We start from the raw sequence: 23,181 nt of genomic DNA on the forward strand, positions 1-23,181 counted from the left end.
AATTGACTAGAAGAAAACATTTGACAGCGTAAGACTCAAAGATGTATTCCTTCTTCTGTATAATAGAAAAGTTCCCCTAAATATCATAAAAACTATTGTAGCCCAGTAAATGAACGGGAAATACGGCGATACCGTGTAATTTTCACGGGCAGCACCGAATTGCATGAAAATTTGGATTTAGGTTCTACTTACCCGCCACTTCAAAGTTTAATTTGTGCCGTTAGTTGCTTTTTATTTTTTAGGGGTGAAAACTACCCCTATTAGTAAAAAATCGTATAATTGTAAATTAAAGCGGTTAATTAATTCAAATCATCTTCTAATGAAGTGAATAAATGTCAATTAATATAAAATATCATGGTTTAAGATTTTATCACAGTTTAACCCTAAAATCACATCCCCTAGAATAGTTATAAGTCAAACAAACAATATTGAATACCTTGTCGTTATTGATTTGCATATACATTTGGATTTTAACAAAGTAAGTTATCAATCGAAGTAGCACAGAAAACGACAATAAATATCGTCTCCATACCACCAGATTGACAACAGGTGGAAAATACTTTCTTTGGTTACACCTCCTGAGACTTTCAAAATTTATAAATCATACAGAATGCCGAGGAAATTAAGATCACGGTACACAGAGAACCGGTATGCCGATTGTCGTCGCTAAATTTGGTTTCGGCCGCGCAGCACGTCACGTAGTGGGAACCTAACAGATATTTGCTTATTGTTTGGATGCATTATTTCGTATGTGGTGGCGTTGAAAGTGAATAGATTGAGGCGGTTTTAAAATATTAAGCTGTTAACGATTGAAGTAATTCTATATTATTTTAGTTACAAATTGTTGTTTATTAGCATAACTGTGTATTTTTAAAACTATTATTATATAACTATTAGTTTTATTAGTAATTTATTAAAACCGAGACTATAATGCCATTTGAGGTGATATCAGGCAACCAAGTGACGTCATATAACGTTGAGGAAACGTCAGTTTTTGGCTGAAAATAACACGTGTTTGAACAGTACGTCAAATAGACGTCTTTTGTAGGTGATTTTAAATACGTAAGATTAATGACGTTAAAATTACGTTTAAAAAACGTTTTAACTTTAGACAGCCTAAGTCTGACGTCACAAAATTGGGAGGGGTTGCTTGTTTGTATTGACTCCAAACAATTTCGTTTAGGTATAGGTAACGCTAAATGTTTATAAGAAATTTCTCATTTATTGTTTACGCGGTTTGTATCTTGTGTGATAAAATAATACTTTTCATTTATATATTTAGTTAAAGAAAGGTATAAATTAAGAGATTTTTATGCGTTTTTGCTCAGTGAGTTAGTTTAATGCAGTAATTCTTCTTGACAACTATCTGAGGTTATGTTAATTTGTTTTTAATTAAGCGTTAAATGAAGATATTAAGACAGCGTTAAATTAAGATATTAAGTATGCTGGATAATTTGTTAATAAATTATTTATTAGTTTAATATTTTTAGTTGTTTTAGTTTTGACACAGTAAGTATAGGTATATATATATTGGATGAATGGAAGTAGGTATATATAACTAGTGAAAATTCTATAATGTGAGGGCTGGTACAATCAATGTTGCTTCTAGCCTAGCGCTCAAGCGATCTTAAACAAGTGGTAGTTTATACCTTCGACACATGGGACGTAGGCCTATAGGTTTCATGTTATGTACCTATTATACTATTTATACTATTTTGAAACATCTGAAAGAGGTCACTTTTTGAAAGTATTAAAGACGTGATTTTACCGACGTGAAAAAGACGTAGATACGATTACGTTTTAAAATCGTCACAATTATGACGTCAAATCGATGAGACAAATACACGTGATTTTCAACGTCAGTACTACGTCATAGAAACACGTCAATTGGTCATTTTTATGACGTGTTATCTACGTTATAAAAACGTCGTTTGGTTGCCTGGTATTATGCATGTGCAGAACACGAACATATATTAGAATGAGGGATATTAACAGAAAAAAGTTTTAAAAACTGCCAGAGATCACTTGACAAAAAGATATCTAAATTTTCTAATTTAAAAAAATGATTTTATTTATAGATACTAATTCTAAGATTATTAATAAAACTTTTCCCGCAAATTTGTTTTTTAATAATATACATAATATGTATTATACATAGTATTAATATACATAATTAATTTAAAGTTAAACCAGGTTAGGAATCTAAAAATTTAAAGTGCGAACATTTTATACATACATATATACAGAGTGGGCCAAAGAAAACAGTCCACCTCGTTATTTGGCAGTATTTATTAGATTTTAAGGAAATGAAGAAACAGGTCGATTTTTAATCTAAGGGGCATACATTTTTACGGTACATACATCTGTCATTTGTCAATTTCATTTTCCCTTCCATTTTCCCCACCCGTTATTTTTAAATAGGGAATACGGGTTGTGTGCTACCTCATTTGAAATGTTATTAAATTCTTTATTAAGTAATATTAACATTGACATAATTATTTATACAGGGTGTACAAGAAAAATGATTTTGAATTAAATTAATTGACACAAAAAGAAGAATGTATGCAATTTATTTAAATCAAAATACATTCTACTACTGACAGAAAACAGAAAAAATGTTTATTTGATAAATAAATATTGTTTTTCGCTTAAATTCAATATTCAACCTACCAAGAGGCAGATGGGTGGCAGCTTGAATATTGAAATTAAGCGAAGAGCAATGTTTATTATCAAAAAACATTTTTTTCTGTTTTGTGACAGCAGTAGAATGTATTTTGAATTAAATAAATTACATACTTTCTTCTTTTTGTGTCAATTAATTTAATTAAAATATTTTTTTTCTTGAACACCATGTATAAATAATTATTTTTATGTTTATATTACTGAATAGAGAATCGAGTAACCTTTTAAATGAGCTAGCACACGACCCCTATTCCCTATTTAAAAATAAGGGGTCGGAGTGGAAGGGAGCAGGGGGTTGACAAATGACAAAAGTATGTACCGTAAAAATGTGTCCCACTTAGATCAAAAATCGACCTGTTTTGTCATTTCCTTAAAATCTAATAAATACTGCCAAATATCGAGGTGGACTGTTTTCTTTGGCCCACTCTGTATACATCTGTATGTATGTATATTACAGTCTAATAAAATGTTCGCACTTGAAATTTTTAGATTCCTAACCTGGTTTAACCTAAAATCAACATTTTTCTATTTTGTAAATAAAATTTAAAAGTCATCAAGTAATTGGTTCTATTCATCTAAAACTTCAAATTTCTTAATTGATTTGTGGTTAAGTTTTTATTTTTATTCAAATATTTTTCAACAATCTAGAACAGGGGTTCTCAAACTGTGGTACATGTACCACTGGTGGTACATTTCATTAGGTGCGGTGGTACACAAAACGCGAAACCACAGCCAAAATCTAGCATATTTGTAGTTAATTAAATTACCTACCTCCATAGATACTTCAGTTAGGTGGTACCAAAAATAATTATAAGCAGTTTGGTGGTACATGGCTCAAAAACATTGAAAACCACTGATCTAGAATAACAGTAAGTAGACACAATTTTATGTGAAACATTTTTACAGACCCAGTAGTAAAGTGAATGTTTATATTATTTCTGTTTTATTTTTTTAATATACTATGGTGAATGTATATTGGACAACAGATATCTAAAATCTTTATTTTTCAACGGAAATTCATGTTTAAATTAAATGCACATTGGAAAATGACAGTAAAAAGAATATACAATACAATTTCTTATTTAATAAACAATGATAGGTACATAATTTTAAAATTCAAACAATATTACCGCTTCATTTAGCATTGCCGGATGAAAATTAAGGTTCCCATATGACGTCACGCGTTCGACTTCCATGCGTGCGAACATACCGGTTCTCTGTGTACCGTGATTAAGATGAGAGAATTTTAAATAATTCACAACTCATCTGCTCAGCGTGGTAAAAGCTCCAACAAGAAAGATTCCTTAATACTCAAACAAAAGAGTAAATGAATTAAAAATGTATAAACATTCTCAATTTCTTTGCAACACGAAAATGCAGCAGCTGCATAATACTATGGTAAAATCTGAGAGTGCAGGAAGAGTCTATACCGGTTTCGGAGGTTGTTTCCCCCTCATTAGTAGTCCCATATCCTCTTCTCTCAGATTCTTCCACGTACCACACTTTGGGTCTTTCCGAATTGCAAAGAATGGCATCCTGTATGATTTATAAATTTTGAAAATCTGAGGAGGTGTAACCAAAGAAAGTATTCCACCTGTTGTCAATTTGGTGGTATGGAGACGATATTTATTGTCGTTTTCTGTGCTACTTCGATTGATAACTTACTTTGTTTTTCGTAGATGGCCCTAGTTCATCCGTGACATTTCTTTCTTTGTAATTCGGAAAAGCCCAAAGTGTGGTACGTGGAAGAATCTGAGAGAAGAGGATAAGGGACTACTGATGAGGGGGAAACAACCCCCGAAACCGTAATAGACTCTTCCTGCACTCTCAGATTTTACCATAGTATTATGCAGCTGCTGCATTTTCGTGTTGCAAAGAAATTGAGAATGTTTATACATTTGGATTTTACTTACCCTCCATTTTAAAATTGGACTGATGCCGTTGGTTGATTTTAATTTTTTAGTGGTGAAATTTACCCATATTATAAAAAAATCATATATGTAGTTTTAAATTCAAGCAATTTGGAATTATTTAATTATACAGTGACATTAAATTTAGATTCGTTTACTGTTTTAATTTTTTACCACATAATTTCTACTGTTGTAAAAATCACCCCTTGCGAAGAAATTCGAATAGCTGTTGTAATTCGTTTTATTGAAACTATAAAGTCAATAAATTTTTTAATCAAAATGTTATGAATTATTTTTTTTAACTTAAAACACAACTCTTATTTTTTTAAATATGGGTACGTCTCAGATCTCGAAAATTTCAAAAATAGGCAGAAAAAATACAAAATGTATTAATATGAATGTTAATTTTTTTTTAGAATACATAATGTTTTGAAGTATAAAAGAGTATTGAACAATTATTAAAGTTCTTTTTCATTTTCGTCTTCCTCTTCTTCTTCACCTCCACTCCTTTTCACATGAACCTCATCTTTGTTCTCATCTTCTGTCTCATTTTCTTCTTTGTTATCCACTATTGGAGCACTATTATGTTGCAATTGTCTCCGCAGCATGTTATAGGAAGGTACATGAGGAATAGGGAACTTGCATATATTTTTAAATATTAAAATAATAATAAAAAATATAAGGTAACATGATCATAAAACGCATGCATGCAAAAAAACAAATATTGTTAACCCATAGGCTTATTACGAGACATTGAAAAAGCTATAAAATTCAAATTCTTCAGAGGCGCGTAAACGGGTCTGACGTCACGACCCACGTCTACTTGCTAGATTTCTATGAGTCGACAACAAAGCCGCTAGGATATTTCAAAATTATTTACAAATTCATTCACATTTACTTAAAACTCTCATATAGAAGTTGATTGTAAATTAAAGTTCAAAAAAATGTTGTTTTGGAGATTGTATTAATTCCATTTTAATCATATTATTTAATTGGAAATTCCAAGATATTTGTGTTCTTGTATAGTTCCATAATGAGTATATTTAGTTTCAAACTGAAATTGATCATTTTGAGTGCTACTTTATAAAGTAGTGTTTTTAAATGTATAATATGACTGACTAGGGTTTTTCAAAAAGTTAATCTGACAATCTACAGTAGTTGATGTCTTCATGGTGGCAAATTTGATACAAAGTAGTGAAAGTTATTGGAGAAATGCGAGTAGGCAAATAAGTAGGTACCTATTATAAGTATTATTAATAAACACGTTTAAATTGTTTATAACAATAGTTTTTAGTTACTCTGACTTTTATTACTAAAAGTTTTGTTTATTTTTAAGTTATTTTTATTTTCTTTCTTCTTTGTTATGAATTTAAAATATTTATAAATTATAGGTTTTAGTTTTGTTTATTACAAACTATTACGACCAGAAGTACATATATTTGGAACATTTAATAACCAATAGACAACCAAATAACCAATGTTACAATGTACAATGCAAAAGTACAGTTGCAAATAATGTTTCTATTTGAAAAAATAAGTGTTGATTTTGCGTACCAGATTAGTCCTGTCGCCAGGGGGGGTACAACGGCCTCCTTAATTCAGATGGACTTACCCAAGTTTTCTTTATGTATTTTGACCCGTAGAACACGAATTTTTTGGGTAACAGTCGATCCGGATGTCGATAAGATTGTTATAAACAAAGAACTTGAGGAATCACATAACAGCGATTTTTCGCAAAACAAAACATTTTTTTGTATTCTTTGGGTCATTCTAAGCAAAAAATTATTTTACAAGTTTTTTGGTAGGATGCATAGTTTTCGGCATAAACGGGGTTGAACTTTCAAAAAATCGAAAAATTGCAATTTTTGAACCCGAATAACTTTTGATTGAAAAATAAAATAGCAATTCTGCTTACCGCATTTGAAAGTTCAAGTAAAATTTTATCGGTTTTGATTATTTTCATTGCTAGAAATTAATTTTTTTATTGTTAAACAAAGCTATCAACACATAGTAATTGAATGATATTTTCAATGCATTTCTAATTTGAAATCGAACGAGTAGGCGCGCATACACAATGTCTACGTACATTACGTCTATTAAAACGCATGCATTGGGCCCGGGAAACGCTATGTGTTTATACCTTTATTTAACAAATTAAAACTTATTTTTTAGCAATGCAAACAATCAAAACCGCTAGAATTTGACTTGAACTTTCAAATGCAGTAATCAGAATTGCTATTTTATTTTTTAATCAAAAGTTATTCCGGTTCAAAAATTGCACTTTTTCGATTTTTTGAAAGTTTAACCGGGTTTATCTCGAAAACTACGCGTCCTACGAAAAAACTTGTAAGACCATTTTTTGCTGAGAATCACCCAAAAAATACAGAAAAATATTTTGTTTTGCGAAAAATCGCTGCTATGTAATTCCTCAAGTTCTTTGTTTATAACAATCTTATCGACATCCGGATCAACTGTTACCCAAAAAATTCGTATTCTACGGGTCAAAATACATAAAAAAACTTGGGTAAGTCCATCTGAATTAAGGAGGCCGTTGTACCCCCCTGGCGACAGGACTAGATACACACTTTAAAAATAATTCAAAATTTACTTATATTTGGATAGAATAGGACGCAGATCTTATCGACAGTTTGATTAGTATAGCACAAGACTTTTGGAGTGTAAATATTTTCCCGCACCTATTTGGATCTGATAATAATTATTAAAAATAAATGGAATAAAAATTTGATAAAATAAAGTTTCATCCATAAAATATTTTTTATTTCTTTATGTGAGGATGAAATTCATATTTTAAACTAAATATATATTTATATATTATAATAAAACATTCTTTCTTTTTTTTTATAAGTAATTTTTTAGTAGTATCTATGTACTTACATTTTTTAAGAAATATGGTATATAATGTAGATATTTAATTTTGTTCAAACTTTATAATATAATTTGGCATTTGAGATACCTCGTATGTTGTAAAATAAAAATGTATTTCCCTAAACTAAAAATAATATTATGAATGCATGAAAATCTTTACAAGATATTATCTGCAGAGTGCACGTCTGGCACTAGGCAGTAGCCAAACGAGAACAGTGGTAAATATCATGGTTGGTGACGTCAGACCCAAGCGCGCGCTTTTATAAAGTTGTTTGAAACGGTAATTTCGGGCGCGGAATTATAATCAGTTGTTGTGCGTACACTATTAATTGTTAAGACGTAATATTTTGAATTTATCATTTCTAAACATAAATTAACAATTTTATGCAAAAATATTTTTATGTGCAAGTTCCCTATTGCAGAAAATCGCTACTCTTCGACAACCGCATGCTGAATCGCATGCTAGCTACAAAATATCTTTTTTAAAAGCTTCTATGGTGCTGGTTGATCTGGCGTTTTAATTGGGTTTAATATTTCTTCAATATTAGTCCAACTCCAATCAAGTAGATCGATCGTTTTATTCCCCATCCTTAACTGGGCTTGTAAGTATACTTTTGACAATTAAAAAGATAAAAAATATTATTATATTTACTGTTCTACTTCCCCTAAATTTTTGTACAGAAATTTTGGGTTCTTTTCGAATTTAAGAAACAGTTTCTCTTGGTTGGAAATGTTGACCGTGAAATTTAAAAGATTATCATTATAATATATTTTATATTATAAAAGTTTAAAAGTCTATTAAAAGATTAAGTATGGCAACGGGAATGGTCACTTCCTAGAATTCCTAATTAATACTAAAAATAAATAATAAATGTAACTGTCGAAAATTCGGAAATATTATATCAGATAGCGATTAACTGACTGGCGATGAATCGGCGATGAATGGGCCGGCGATGAATCGGCCGGCGATGAACTGGCGACATCGAAACGGCAGCGATGAACTGGCGGCGATGAAACGTCCTAGACCCGGGAAGATAACTTTACTGCATTCTTTCTTGTTGTGGCCTTTATGAAAGACTCATATCTCATCTTCTGAATCTAAGCTCATAAGTCTTTTTTTTAATTACTTGAGCTGGATATCCTCTGCAAGTCCATACAAAATTATAGTACAGTATTGACTATCTTGTAAAATTTCCTCAGTTGTTGCCATATTACTAAAAAATATACGTTTTTCTAATCTATCAACAAACTTTTTTTCCTTTGTTGAAAAACGCCGAAGTTGAATCATAATCAGTGAAACAATGTGCAAATACGATTAATTTCGAGCTATTCGGATAATCAATTTCTAAAGATTTTGAAGAGTATACTGCTGAAGCTACATTTTGCCTACCAAGCTTCAAAAAATAGATTTGCTCATCAGCCTTTGCTTTTCCGGTCAAAATGACTAGCACATCGATATCTTGAGCTAGAATAACTCTTGGGTGTTCCATTTAAGAAAACTCAGAAAATACTCATTCCGAGTTCCGACCAACCCTGCATATTAAAATTAAACATTTTGATATATTAATATTGTTTAACAATAGTAAACTAGGTAGGTATATCAAAAATTGTTTGAACATTAATAGAAATTTTGATGTCAACTCACTTCAATTCTACAGGGTGTGAATGTTGATACAAAACTAGCAAAAAACGTAATTATCTTTCAGGCTACCTCATATAATATTACAAAATTCTATATTTTAAGAAAAACGACATTAAGGAGAATCCAAAAATGTAAAAATATACAGAGTATTCCATTTAAAAAACATACGTTTGTGTCACACTCTCAATACGAGTGGCCTTGTACATTTGAAAATATTTTTAAATTATGGTCCTATATATGCCCCAACTTTACCTAAATAATTTTTTTCGTATCTCTTACGACAAACGAGTAATTGAACTTCCTCGCACTAATACCCTATCCTGTATGTGGTTGGATTTTTACTCATAACTCGGTTACTTTTTAAGCTATAAAGTGCTCAAAAAGCCTTTTTGTAGGGTTTTCTAAGGGAAATAATATTATTTAAAAAAATAGTTTACAATCCCTTATTTTTTAAACGAGTTTGAATTGAAAGGGCTTGAACGAGTCACTAATCACCAGTGTATGCAAACTTTGAACAGCCATATCTCAATTAATTTTGACTACAAACTTTTATAAAAAATAAAAATAAATCTCTTTTTAAACACTTTAAAAAAGTTTTCATGAGTTTTCTCCGAAAATACTTCATTTTTTGGTTACTTCACGTTGAAATATTCGATTCGGAATTTGACGAATAAGGTATTTTTCATGAGCTACAACTTTGCTTTTACTAGGTCTATAGACTTAGTGAATACACCATTTTGTTCTTTTACATTTCTTATTTTTTAAATTTTTACTAAGAATATTTTTTCAATAATTTTTTTTTGAGTTATTTGCGAAACACCGCCTGAAAAAGTGTTTTTTTTATGAAAAATATACATTTTCACTCGCAAATAACTCGAAAAGTATTAACATAGTTAAAAAACCTTATAGAACAAAAGTTGCTTAGAATTAGCCGGTTTATCCGTTTCCAGACTTATTTTAAACATATATTTTTTCACCCCCGAGAAGGGGTGAATTTCACCCCCCAAATAAAAGCAACCAACGGCACATTTTCAACTTTGAAATGGAGGGTAAAGTGGAAGCAAATCCTTCTTACCTCTGAAAATTACACCCCAAAACGGTCATTTACTGGGCTATTGAAAATATCTACTAAAATAACGAAATGGAAGTCAGAATAGATGGACAATTTACAGAACCTATATAGACATACGCAGCGGAATAAAAAAGGGTTACTTATTGAGCTCTATGTTCTTTATTAATCATGAATGAAATCATCAAAATTATCAACAAAGAAAATACAGAGGAAAACAAAGACGTTAAAATAATCTGTCACGCAAACGACACAATATCGATAGCCCAAGATGAAGTTAGTCTGCAAAGACTAGTCCACCGATTTAACATAAGAGCAAAATAATTTAATATGATAATCTCATCTCAGAAAACAAAACAATAGTAATCAGCAACGAACCAATCAAATGTAGAATAGAAATTGATGGCATCAGTATTGAAGGATGTAATGGAAATAAAATACCTTGGAATTACACTATCCAGCTCTGAAGACCTGGACAAAGAAATGAGAGCTCAAGTACAAAAAAACAAATGGACTGGTAGGATGCTTTAATAACACTATATGGCGAACCGACATATTAACACTGAAGTCAAGAATTTATAAAGCTAGACCAATAATGATATATGTATCAGAAACAAGACCGACACAGCCACAGTACAAATACTACTGGAAATGGCAGAGATGAGAGTACTGACAATAATTACAGAAAATACGTTGAGACGTCGAAAAAGATTGGAATCACCATATTAACAGAATAGGGGAGAATCGTGTAGTCAAAATTACAAGAAAAAAATCACCAATCGATAGAAGAAGTATCGGATAACCTCGCAGCAGATGAAATGGCAAAAAAGAGTATTTAGAAGCGGTCAATAAGTTCACTGAATGTTACATAATATATTATTACCGAGAATGTAATATACCAAATACTTATGTAATATACCTTAATACACCATATGAATGTAATATACCTTAATTAGGGTATATTTTCAATAAGAATGTAGGTAGATGTAGTACCTACATTAAATGTTAAGTTATTTGATTTTTCGTATTTTTTTATTCTAGAAGTTCAGAATAAAATTACCCTAAACAAATGAATATTTTACTTTTTGAAGTATTTTCTATAAAATGTTACTCGTTATATATTGGAAAATTGTAGGTTGTCACAAAAAAGTATCTCTATTCTTTTAACAAGTTGTATATTTCTTACCTCTAGCCGTTAGCAGTTCTTTCCATAAACATTTTTGAATGGCATATCTCCATTTATGAGCAACCTCTTCGTCCTTAGTTTTAAGGTTATACTCTATATTTAAGTGGGATTCTCTGTGTTTATTTTTATTAAAATCATTCAGCAAAATTCTATTTATTTTGGGAGACGTGGACATACTCAAGTCACACATTTTGATGCTGCCTAAATAGTAGTATGTGTCGGGCTGTTCTTCCTGTAACAATTTTTTACATTTGTAAATATATTTAACAATAAACGAAAAGAAGAATAAGTACTTTGATAAAAAGAGGAGGGGAATATTTTTTTGTAAAGTTAAAAATTAGTTTAAAATGTTGGAGAAAACTAAAACATAATATGACACAATTTCACATTTTTCTCTATCCTGTGCTCCTCTCAATAAGGATTTTCTTCTACTTGAATATTTGCTTCCTTCAATTTACCTCTCCATTATTATTTTTCTTTTGGCACCATTACCATGGATGGTTCTTTGCCTCTCTGGCTATGTCTTTCAATTCAGAAGTCTTTTGAGCTTTTCTCCTCCATTATCTTACATTCATAGTTTTCAGGTCATCTTCCACGTCATCCAACCATCTGGTTTTTTTACCTTTCTATTTTCCTGTGATTGACTTCCATTGTAATATTATTTTTGTTGTTTTTGTATCTTCTTGTCTCTTGATACGTCCCAATAATTGCAGTCTTTGACTTTTAAATCTTACAATATCGTACCCTTCATTTAATTAATTAATTTCGTCATTTCTCCTGAATCTCCAGGTGTCTTCTTGCTCTTGCACCTTGTCTTTTACTTTTCTCAGTATCTTTTTCTCAAATGCTCTAATTTGTACTTATCTATTTTGTCATTATCCAGGTCCCACAACCATACGTTACTACGGGCCTAATTAATGTTCCGTAGATAGTCATTTTGGTTCTTTTGTCTAATAATTTAAAAGAAATCAGTCTCTTATTAGCATATTATGTACGATTCCCACTGGAAATAGGTTCCTCTCCATTACCAACTTCAATGGGTTATAATGTCTTCCCTTGTACATATGTCCTAAATAACTGGTTTTGCGCTTCTTGCGTTAAGAAAGTCTCTGTCATAGTCCATTTAACGCAATACTGCCTCGTGACATGGTCTGTCCCTGTCCATGGTATTGTCAGTAGTCTTTTAAACACCCACATCTTGAAGGCATCCAACCTTTTCATAGCACTAAGGTTAGCATGGACATTGTCCATGCCTCTGTCCCATATAAAAGAATATAATATATGTATGTTTTTAACGAATTAATACTTAGTAACGATTGAAAGTTCTTCTTCTTTCTTCTTTAAGTTCTTTAAGAGTTCTTCTTTAAGTGCCGTCTCCAAATCGGAGGTTGGATATCACCATTACTATATTTAATCTATATACCACTGCTCTGAAGAGTTCTATAGAACTGCATTTAAACCAGTCCCTTAAATTCTTCAACCATGACACTCTCTTTATTCCTATACTCCTTCCGCCTCTTATTTTTCCCTTTATTATCAGCCTTTATTTATTATCATTTCATATCGTTGCCTTCTCATTACGTGTCCCAGATATTATGGCGATTAGTCCCAGATATTGTAACATATTAGTATGTTGTTGAAAGAGTCGTATTAGTCAAAAGATGTTTCAGATCTTGAGTATTTAACTCGAGCTCGTATTTCAACCTCTGGTCTACATCTTTATTAATCCATAAGCCAAAGTATTTAAATTTAGCAATGTCTTATATGGCGATGTTATGTAAGGCGGAGATACATATCCGCGCCGCGAACTCCGCGCCGTGTGAGCGCCGCGCGTTCGTGGCGCGGTTAATGTTCGTTAAAATTTTTCATTTTGACGAACCTTCCGCGATCCAGAGGAAACTTACGAACATTTAGTAATTGTAGATAATTAGTATTAAATGTGGGTGCCTACATTGGATCCCTTTTTCTCCGATCAGATCAGATCCGATATCGGCCGACGTCGGGAGTAGCTTCTCCTATTCTCATCGAGAAGTGTTTGGTTTCATTCCGATTGGTTGCAAGTTGAGTTGCAAGTTGGTTGCAAGTTGGTTGCAAGTTGGTTACAAGATGGTTGCAAGTTGGTTGCAAGTTGGGGGTTGCAAGTCAACATGTTTAAATATATTCAATGTCATCATCTCATTTTCATTTTCGACGGTAAACATCAATAAGTTTGATATTTCCTTCCGACCACTCCATTACTAAAAAATATTCAACTCAGGCGCCCCAAAACCAACAAACCACTCGCAAACCCGTCCAAATACGTATTGCGAACCATCAAAGCATTTGTTGAAAAGCCGACAGAAGTTAGATCGTGGTGCGCCGTGTGCAAGCCGTTTGTGTGCCACTTGAAAACACGTACTAATCTAACAAATACGCTGCGCGCGAGCGGCTTGCACACCAAGCAGAACGCATATGTATACCCGCCTTTAGCTTGTAGATTTGGACGTTTGCTTACGACTATTACTTTCGTTTTATTGGAGAAATAATTATTATTTTAAGACCAAATGATTCGCCTCCTTCTGCTTCTAGAAGTTCCTTCCAAATTGTCCCCTTCCAAAGATGATCAGCATATATTATGTTATGCTGTTGGTCATCCTTCCGTTAACTTTAATGCCTTCTTGGATGTTTTCCAGTAACCTCTGGAACATTTCTTCAAAATAAAGGCTGGAGAGAACACACCCCTGGCGCACTCCTCTTCTGGGGAACACTCCTAGGCAGGTTTTTGCCTATATTGCCTATTTCCACAACAAAATATCACAGAGCCTCCATTAAACAATCGTCTCCCTTATATCGTACTGTGTCGATGAATAATTTTTAAGCGTCGATCAGAACTGTTATTAGAAGTAGAGGGGGAACACGCTGTATGAGTTTGTGTTATGTTTCTGTTTGTATTAAAGTTTTGTGAACTGTTGTTATTTTTTATTGTTAATTTAGTATTGTTTTAACTGGATATTATTCTATCTATGTAATAATTTTTACAGCTGTCGCCGCCTTCCTTCATTCAACCAATGTCTCCAGTCGTTTCTGATCTGCCATTCTCCGTCTCTAAGGCCTCGTCTTTCCATGGCCTCGTCCACTTCATCCCTCCATGATCTTCGGGGTCTACATCTTCTTATCTTTCCTATTAGGCTCCAATCCGAAATCTTGGATATCCATCTTGTATGATCTGCTCTTCTCACATGTCCATAAAAAATTAAACGTTTTTCTTCGATGTCGCTGAGTATGGTCTTGTTCTAGTGACATTTTTCGTTTTATCTCTTCATTTCTAATGCGATCTATTAGTGTTACTCTGCAGCTTCTTCTCATGAACTATATTTCAGTTGCTGTAATTTTGGACCTGTTTCGTTTATTTATTACCCAATTCTCTGCTCCATAGGTCATTATACTACGCACCAAGTTGTTATATATTCTTTTCTTTGTATTTCTGGTAATCTGTTTATCCCACAATATCCCGTTTATTTGTTTAATACATGTTCTTGCCTGTGCTAGTCTGCTGGTTATCTCTTACTCGGTGGTTCCATTTTTTGAGAGTATGAATCCTAAGTATTTGAATTTTTCAGTGCCGTTAATTTCCCTATCATCGTCCATTTTCAAGTTTCTCACTGGTTCTTGTTCTGTTATTAAATATTCGGTCTTTTCTAGGTTTATTTTCAGTCCATTTTTGTGTATTCGTATTCTAATTTTCGGAGCATTGAGGACAGATCTTCTTCATCTTGAGCCGTTACCACTTGGTCATCTGCTAAACTTATTGTGTACAAGAAGTTGTCCCGGATTGGAATTCCCATCCCTTCACATTTCCCTTTCTAGATTCCTAGAGCATCCCTGCAATAAGCCTTTTGTGGTCTTCCAAATTCCTTGGAGTATTTATTGCCGATTTTAACTCTTACCCTGTTGTTGTTGTAAAGGTTTTTTAAGGCTTCTATTAACCTCTGAGTTATTCCGATTTCCTTCATCGTGTTCCATAGTTGTTTTCTGGGAACCATGGCATATGCCTTTTTTTAAATCATTGAATGCCATGTGTACTGGTCTATTTTTTGCCATTTTTTTCTCAATTAATTGTTGGAGTGTATACAGCGTGTCTGCTTAAGTTGGAAACATAATATGGGAAACTTTTTTATTACTAATTTTACAAAAAGGTACTTTTTATAAAAAGTTCTGCATAATCTAGAACCTATGATTCAATCATCTCATCAGATATTAGTTCAAGAGTAAAGTACCTTTATTTCTCTCAATATAGAAAATTCTTATTATAAAAAGTTGTTTGGAATTAAAAACTGAGACGAAATGTACAATTACATGCTTCTAATTGAAAAAAAAAAAAATATTTTCCAAATTTTTCTCAAATTTATGGACACTTAACTTCGTTTTTATTTATTACACATATGATAAACCTTTTATAATTATTTTAAGGAAAAAAAGGTATTCTTTAGAAAAAGCTCTGTATATCCTAAGACCCAAGATGCAACCATCAGGTATCACATTTTATTAATGTTATACGAGGTATGTCAAAAAATATTAATTTAGTTCAGGGGTAAAGTACCTTTATTTTTCACAATATTGAAAATTGTTAAAAAACAAAGTTGTTTAGAATTAAAAACTGTTTCAATATGCAATTACATTCTTCTAATTGAAATATTGTGAAATATAAAGGTACTATAATCATGAGCGAAATTCATATTTTTTGACACACCTCGTACAAAATTAATAAAAGTTGACATATTATGATTGTATCTTAGATTTTAGACCTTATAAATACTTTTAGACCTTTAGACTTTATAAAGAATAACTTTTTTCGTAACATGAATAATAAAAGAGTTATCATGTTTGTAATGAATAAAAACGATGTCGAGTATATTCATAAATTTGAGAAAATTTTTAAAATATTGATTTGTCAATTAGAAGCACGTAATTGCATATTTGATCTTAGTTTTTAATTACAAACAACTTTTCATAATAATAATTTTCGATATTCAGATAAATAAAGGTACTTTACCCTTGAACGATATTCATATTTTTTGACATACCTCGTATAATATTGATAAAATGTGATATATGATGATTGAATCATAGGTTTTCGAGCATGCAGAACTTTTTATCAAGAATAACTTTAACGTTAATTAATAATAAAAAAGTTTCTCCTATGTGTTTCCAACTTAATTAGACACGCTGTATATTTATGTGGTCTATGAAAGATTTTCCTGCCGTGAACCCCGCCTGATCTTCTCCGATTTTATTTGAGACAGATTTTTTCAGTTTTTCTTTCAGTATTTTTCCATATAACCTACACATACATGTTATCACACTGATGCCTCTGTAGTTCTCAAATTTCTTCTTACCTCCCTTCTTATGTATCGAGGTTATATTATGTTCTTTGGAACATTCATCTGGTATTTCGTTCCGGTTTATAGCGTTACTCAACATTTCGTGTATAATTCTGTGTAGTTTGTCTGTTCCGTACTTAATTAGTTTATTAATGATTTCTCCTGGTCCCCCTGATTTTTTGTTCTTTAAAGTTCTTATGGCATTCTTTACTTTGATTAATGTTATCTCAATCTGTTCTTCTTCTGTGTCTGTCTCTATGAAATCTGGTCGGTTTTCTGTGAGTAGTTCTTTATAGTAGTCTTCCCACTCTTTTTCTGATACGTATTGTATTTGGACCTTTTCGTTGTTATTTTTCCTTAAAGATTTAAGTATTTTCCAGGATTCCGATATCCTTGTTCCTCCTATGTATTGTTCAATTTGTGCACATGTTCCTTCCCATTCTTCATTCTTTTCTTTTGCCTTCTTCGTTTTACTTCTGTTTTCCTCTTTGTACTTCTGTATGTCTTCTGAGGATTGGGTATTCATACTTTTAATATATAGAATTTTCTTTTCTTCGATACATTTTTTGGTCTCGTTGTTTATTTTTACTTTGTGTTGGGTATTTATTTTCTCAAGTTCTCCCAAAGATTCTAATGCCGTCTTTTTTGTACTGTGTTTAACGTACTCGTACGTTTCTTTGACGTTTCCGAAATCGAATTCCCGTAACTTCTCCTCTAGTCTCCTCTGGTATAGGTCCCTTATGGATTCCTCTTGCAACAAATGTATGTTGAAATTCATTTCTTCTTCATTCTGTTCAGTTTTTACTTGGTCTTCTTCTTTGCTTCTAGTATGGGTGTTCAACGTAAAGGGAACCCCCATTTTTGGTTGTTAGATAATAAAACAATATATTTTCTTTGTTTTTAAACATATCAGCGAAAATAAAAAACAAAATACGATTATTCACAAAATATGAAACTACATCATGTTTTCAATGTATCTAGATCCACCCTTGTACCTTTTCCCTCCTACAGGGTATCTCAAATTAAACTAAAAAATATAATTCCGTTTCTTCCATTCGGTATAAGCTCAAAAGAGATATTTTAGCAAACTTTTACCCAACAGTATAAATATCAAAGAACAAATCTAAAATAAAAAAATTAGCGGATTCTGATAATCCATTCACGAGAAAATACAAAATAAGCATAATTTTTGATGGTGCAAAACTTTTGCTATTAAGTTTATATTGTACGGATTACAGAGAAAAATGAACATATTATTCTGAAACTTGATTGAAAATTTAATACACAGGTGTGGTCAAGAATAAGTTTATTACAGTCAAACGTCAAAAATTGTATATAAAACTAGGATAGAAGTATAAATAAATTTATTGATATAAAGATGATGTTCTTAATTGAAAGATATTAAGCAGATGGTAAATACTATTAGAAGTGCTGCAAATTTAAACTGACTGCTAATAAATCATTTATCGGATATTATTGAGCATACCAGATCGTTATTTTATTGTCAGTTTAAATTTGCAGCACAATTGCTGCAAATTTAAAGTGAGTACTAAGAAATCAATCATCGAAAAATATTATTTAGACCAGGGCATCATCGTTCAACCCGGATCTATCCTCTGCTGGATATATATTAGGGTGGTGCGAAAAAAGTCAAGTTGATAATTCCGAGTCGCTATAGTGTGGAAAAGTTGCTATTGGTAATTTACAAGAAAAACAAAAAAAGAGTCATGCAAATCTGACTTTATCTTCCGATCCCGCAACGGGCCTAAAGATTGTGAAAAAAATGAAATTTTACCTTTTTTTCAAAATTTTTTATATAACCTCCATGTACGTTTTACTCGTATGTATCGCTATAGTAAAATTTATTTGCAGTTTGCATGGTTGAGTAATAAAAAAAACAGTTTTTAGCATTTAACGAATATTTTCCGATCCCGCAAGGTCAATCAATATCTACAAAAAAATGAAATTTTTGATGATTTTGATTAATAAAAAAACATTTAGTTATCTCATTTTTCTGTTACATTGTGAAGCTCTTCGCTTGTTTAGATATTGTATGGCAATACTTAAACAACCCAGAACTCACCATGAGGAGGTGGGAGATGGTTGCACTTCTAGCTCCACCCACACCCTTCTCTCCAACCAACCAATGATAGTGAATTAGTGTGTGTTTCTTGCATTATTTACATATGTACATTTCTTTTTCATCTGTTTGTGTCCAACTTTTAAACGCCAACTTTGTATTGTGATTTGGTGGTAAAATCTGGCAGCATGGACCTTGATTTACGTGTTGCTCTGATGAATCCATCTCTTGATTGGGGCCCACATACATTATACATTAGATAATGCTTCCGTGACCAACTTTACGCACCGCTCGTCAGCTTGCGTGTGGCAGAGATATTTTTATTCCAGTCTGGCATGTCACCCGATGTAATGCAATAGCTTATATCTTCATTTGAAACTCTTCGAAGAAGTGGTGGAGAAGATGGTTTTGCAACATTCCAGTCTATTGTTTTAGTTTACTCCTGTACTTCAAAATTTCAAGTAGTAGGGAAAAAGGAAACACATTAGGGAGAGCTAGGACTAAGGAGAGCGTTAAAAGTCAGACAGACTAAAGCCAAGGGCTAAGTATTAGAAATTTCATTCCTCCTACTTTAAATTTTGAAACTACACTGAAATAATAGACTGGAATGTTGCAAAACTATCTTATCCACCAGTTCTTTGCAGAGTTTAAATTGAAGATATAAGTTCCTGCATTAGATCATGCCAGACTGGAATGTACAAAACATCCATGCCACCCGAAAGCTGTCGATCGGTGCGGAAAGTTGGTCACGTTGGTTGCATCGTCTAATGTATGTGGGTCGTGGGTCTCAATCAAGAGAAGGAGGGCAACACTTAGATCAAGATACTAAGCTGCCAGATTTTACCACCAAATCACAATACAAAGTTGGCGTTTAAAAGCTGGATACAAACAGATCGAAAAGAAATGTACATTTTTTGTAAATAATGTAAAAAACACACTCTCATTGGTTGGTTGGAGGGAAGGGTGTCAGTGGACTAGAAGTGCAACCACCTTCTCGTTGTGAGTTCTGGGTTGTTTAAATATTGTCATACAATATCTAAACAAGCGAAGAGCTTCACAATGTAACAGAAAAATGAGATAACTAAATATTTTTTAATTTATCAAAATCGCCAAAAATTTCAATTGTTTATAGATTTTGATTGACCTTGCGGAATCTAAAGATATTCGTTAAATGCGTAACACTATTTTTTTTTATTACTGAAACATACAAACTGTAAATAAATTTTACTATACGCTGTGAGCTCGTACGTAGAGGGGATATTTACAAATTCGCGAGCGCCAGTAGTGGCAAGTTTTTAAACGTTTACCGGAAATTTGACATAAATGTCAAAGTGATTAATTTAAAATTAGAAGTAAAAACATTAATTATAAAAAATATTAGTTGGTCAAAGCTGTGGTATACATTTTTACCTTAAATATACTTACGTTTTAAATACTGAATTTAAGTTTTTTAATGTTCCGTAATATGTAATTATAAATTAATCTTAGCGCCATCTACACGATAATTGTGAAAGTATCCGAAGTAAGAAATTCATATTTTATCAATAGAACGTCAAAATGATTAGCAAAATCTTAAAAAAATCGATTACAGTTTAATTAGATTTTTGCGTTGTAAATATTAAGCGATAACAATTAAATAATAAATTTAAAAATTACCGGTGAAAGTTGAATTAGTAATCCGCCAGGAGCGCCACCAGCGAAACTCAGAGCGTATAGCGATAAATAAAACGTACATAGAGGATAAATAAAAATTTTTGGAAAAAAGGTAAAATTTCATTTTTTTCATAATTTTTAGGCCGCTTGCGGGATCGGAAAATAAAGTCTGATTTGAATAATTCTTTTTCTGTTTTTCTTGTAATTACCAATCGCAACTTTTCCGCACTATAGCGACACGGAATTATCAACTTGACTTTTTTGGCACCACCCTAATATATACGTCACTCAGTCTTTTCCATGTATTTCTGTATTGTGCTATTTGCATCCAATTTTTGTCGATCAGTTTTATGTTATCAGACCATCTTGTTGGCGGACGACCTCTACTTCGATATGCTTCTTGTCTTGGCCTCTAGTGTATTATTCGCTATGTCTATCTGTTATCCGACATTCTAGCTATGTGCCCCGCCCAGTTCTATTTAAGGGTCATAAGTTTTTCTATGGCATCTGTCACTCCTATTCTCTGTTTTATTTCCTTGTTCGTAATCCGATCCCTACGAGAAATTCCTAACATCGAGCGTTCCATGGCTCTTTGATTAGCACACATTTTATTTCTTACTTTCTGTTAAAGTTTCTGAACCATATGAAGTATGTACTGGCAACACGCATTGATCAAAGACTTTTCTTAGAAAAGACTTTGAGACATTGATCAAAGACTTTCGAGAAACATAGGCAGTTCTGACTTAAGGATATAGCTCACTTTGCCGAATGCTACCCAAGTGAGTCCTATGCAGCGGCTTAGTTCGCACGTTTGATTATCTCTTCTTATGCGTATCTCATGCCCTAAGTACTTATAAGAGTTGGTTTCGTCCATGCATGCCATTAACTGAAATCTTTTCGCTTAACACAAGATTTGTGTTTTTGTGTGGTTGATTTTTAATCCAACTTGTAGGTGAGCTAGATATAGTTTCTCCAGTTGCGATAGTTGCAGTTTCTCCTGTCAGCAAAAAGAACAATATCGTCAGCGAACCTCAAATGACTGAGTGGACCAGTGCATTCAGGAAAAAGTAATCGATTTTTAAATACAACATCTATGTGAAATGTGGTCGGAATTACATAACGTCAGGAAAAAAGTCTACAATAGAAAAATGGGTGGAAATGCCTAATTGTATTTATGGTGCATAAAATGTATCCAAAAGTGCATTCAATTCTTGAGGCCATATCGAATTTTATGAAAACATGTCAAAATCAAAATATTAATTAACATATTTTGTTACTCGGGTGTTTTTGGGGTCGCCGACCCATGGATCACCTGGTGCTCAGGATTACTGCTAAGGTACGTCAGCTTCTGGAGTTTAGATGGTTTTACTCAGTTGGTGGGGTCATCTTCAGAGAATGGATCAGACAAAACCGGTCAACGAAATTTGGCAGGCAAAAACACAAAGAAGAAAGAAGAAAGGTAGACCACGACAAACATGGGATAGAACACTAGGCAAAATAATCGAGAAAAGGGGAACAACGTGGATAGAAGCAAGGACGCTGGCTAGAAATAAGAAGTAATGGGTCAAATTTGTACATAATATAAATGTATAGCAGTTATTAGTTAAATTCAAGATTAAGTTGTTTTTGTATTGTATTATAATGTAACATAATGTATTATATTGTATGTAATGTATTGTCGCCTTACACTACTATGTGGTAAAAAGAAAAGAAAACGCTGGACGGAAAGGCCGCCCGAGAACTTTATCGTACCGATCTATTATCGTTATCGTACTGGATACTGGCGTTCTATAAAAATAGCAAAGTTACTCGTTATTTTGATATTTTAGACACACCTTGTATACTTGAAAATATTTTATGGTTCTACGCATCATTAATTCCTGCATTTGAGAAAATGTTCGATGCCATATTTCGGGGACACACTATAGATGTATAGATTATTGCATAAATCAATAGAATATTATAGTCATACTTTCATTTCAAATTAGTTCATTTTTCTGAGAAATTAATAGTTTACAATATTTGCATTTCATTCTATTTCTATTACGCCAGTCAATGCGCGAGGTTAAGAACAAGGTATTACCTTCGAATTCTATCCTACTGCATGGATTTTAATGAAATTTTGGGAGTAGCCCAATCTCTTGATTCAAAGTCTATCCTATATACTATGGCGCTTTTATCATGGGGGCGGTTCCCACCAGTTCTCGGGGGTGGAACGCCCCAGAAACTTTCTGGGAACCTCCTAGAAAATTTAAAAATGTATTCTATAATTTTATCACATTTTTTATAAAAACCATTTATTTTAAACCCGTTCAACTTTTTGAAAGTAGAAATAACACTATATTAAAAGGTATTGCAGAAGAAGAACAATGCATTTAAATTCTGGTGGATGAGGGGTTAAATGTATGTACTTTTCATTTTTCCTTAAAGTACATTAGTCATATATTTTTTTGCACCATATCTCGCTTAGTTTGAATGTAAGCGGCATTTAATGGTGCTCGTTTTAAAGGCTTTTTCAAACACTACAAAAGGCGTTGGTAGCATTATACACCTAAAACCTACCGTTCCTCTGTTATTTCAAGTTGAATACACCAATTTGAGCATGCACCAAAAACAAACTCTTTTCACCTACCATATCTCTTTTTGTATTATAAATAGAACATTTACGAAGGAACGAATCTCTTTGTTATTTATAACCTAAAAAATGTTTTAT

The 23,181-nt window shown here is 32.4% G+C and overlaps 1 protein-coding gene across 2 annotated transcripts in view; it reads right to left on the reverse strand.

Annotated features, from left to right (window-relative positions):
- Window positions 1–23,181, reverse strand: part of LOC114343917 (uncharacterized) — a 50,264-nt gene that overhangs the window by 4,684 nt on the left and 22,399 nt on the right. For both annotated transcript variants that reach the window (XM_050643891.1, XM_028294766.2), the window contains exon 3: window positions 11,376–11,607. In XM_050643891.1, coding sequence (XP_050499848.1) covers window positions 11,376–11,607 — 232 coding nt within the window. The remainder of the gene's footprint in view (window positions 1–11,375; window positions 11,608–23,181) is intronic.

Source organism: Diabrotica virgifera, chromosome 2 (genome assembly GCF_917563875.1).
Source record: "Diabrotica virgifera virgifera chromosome 2, PGI_DIABVI_V3a".
Taxonomy (NCBI): Eukaryota; Metazoa; Arthropoda; class Insecta; order Coleoptera; family Chrysomelidae; genus Diabrotica; species Diabrotica virgifera.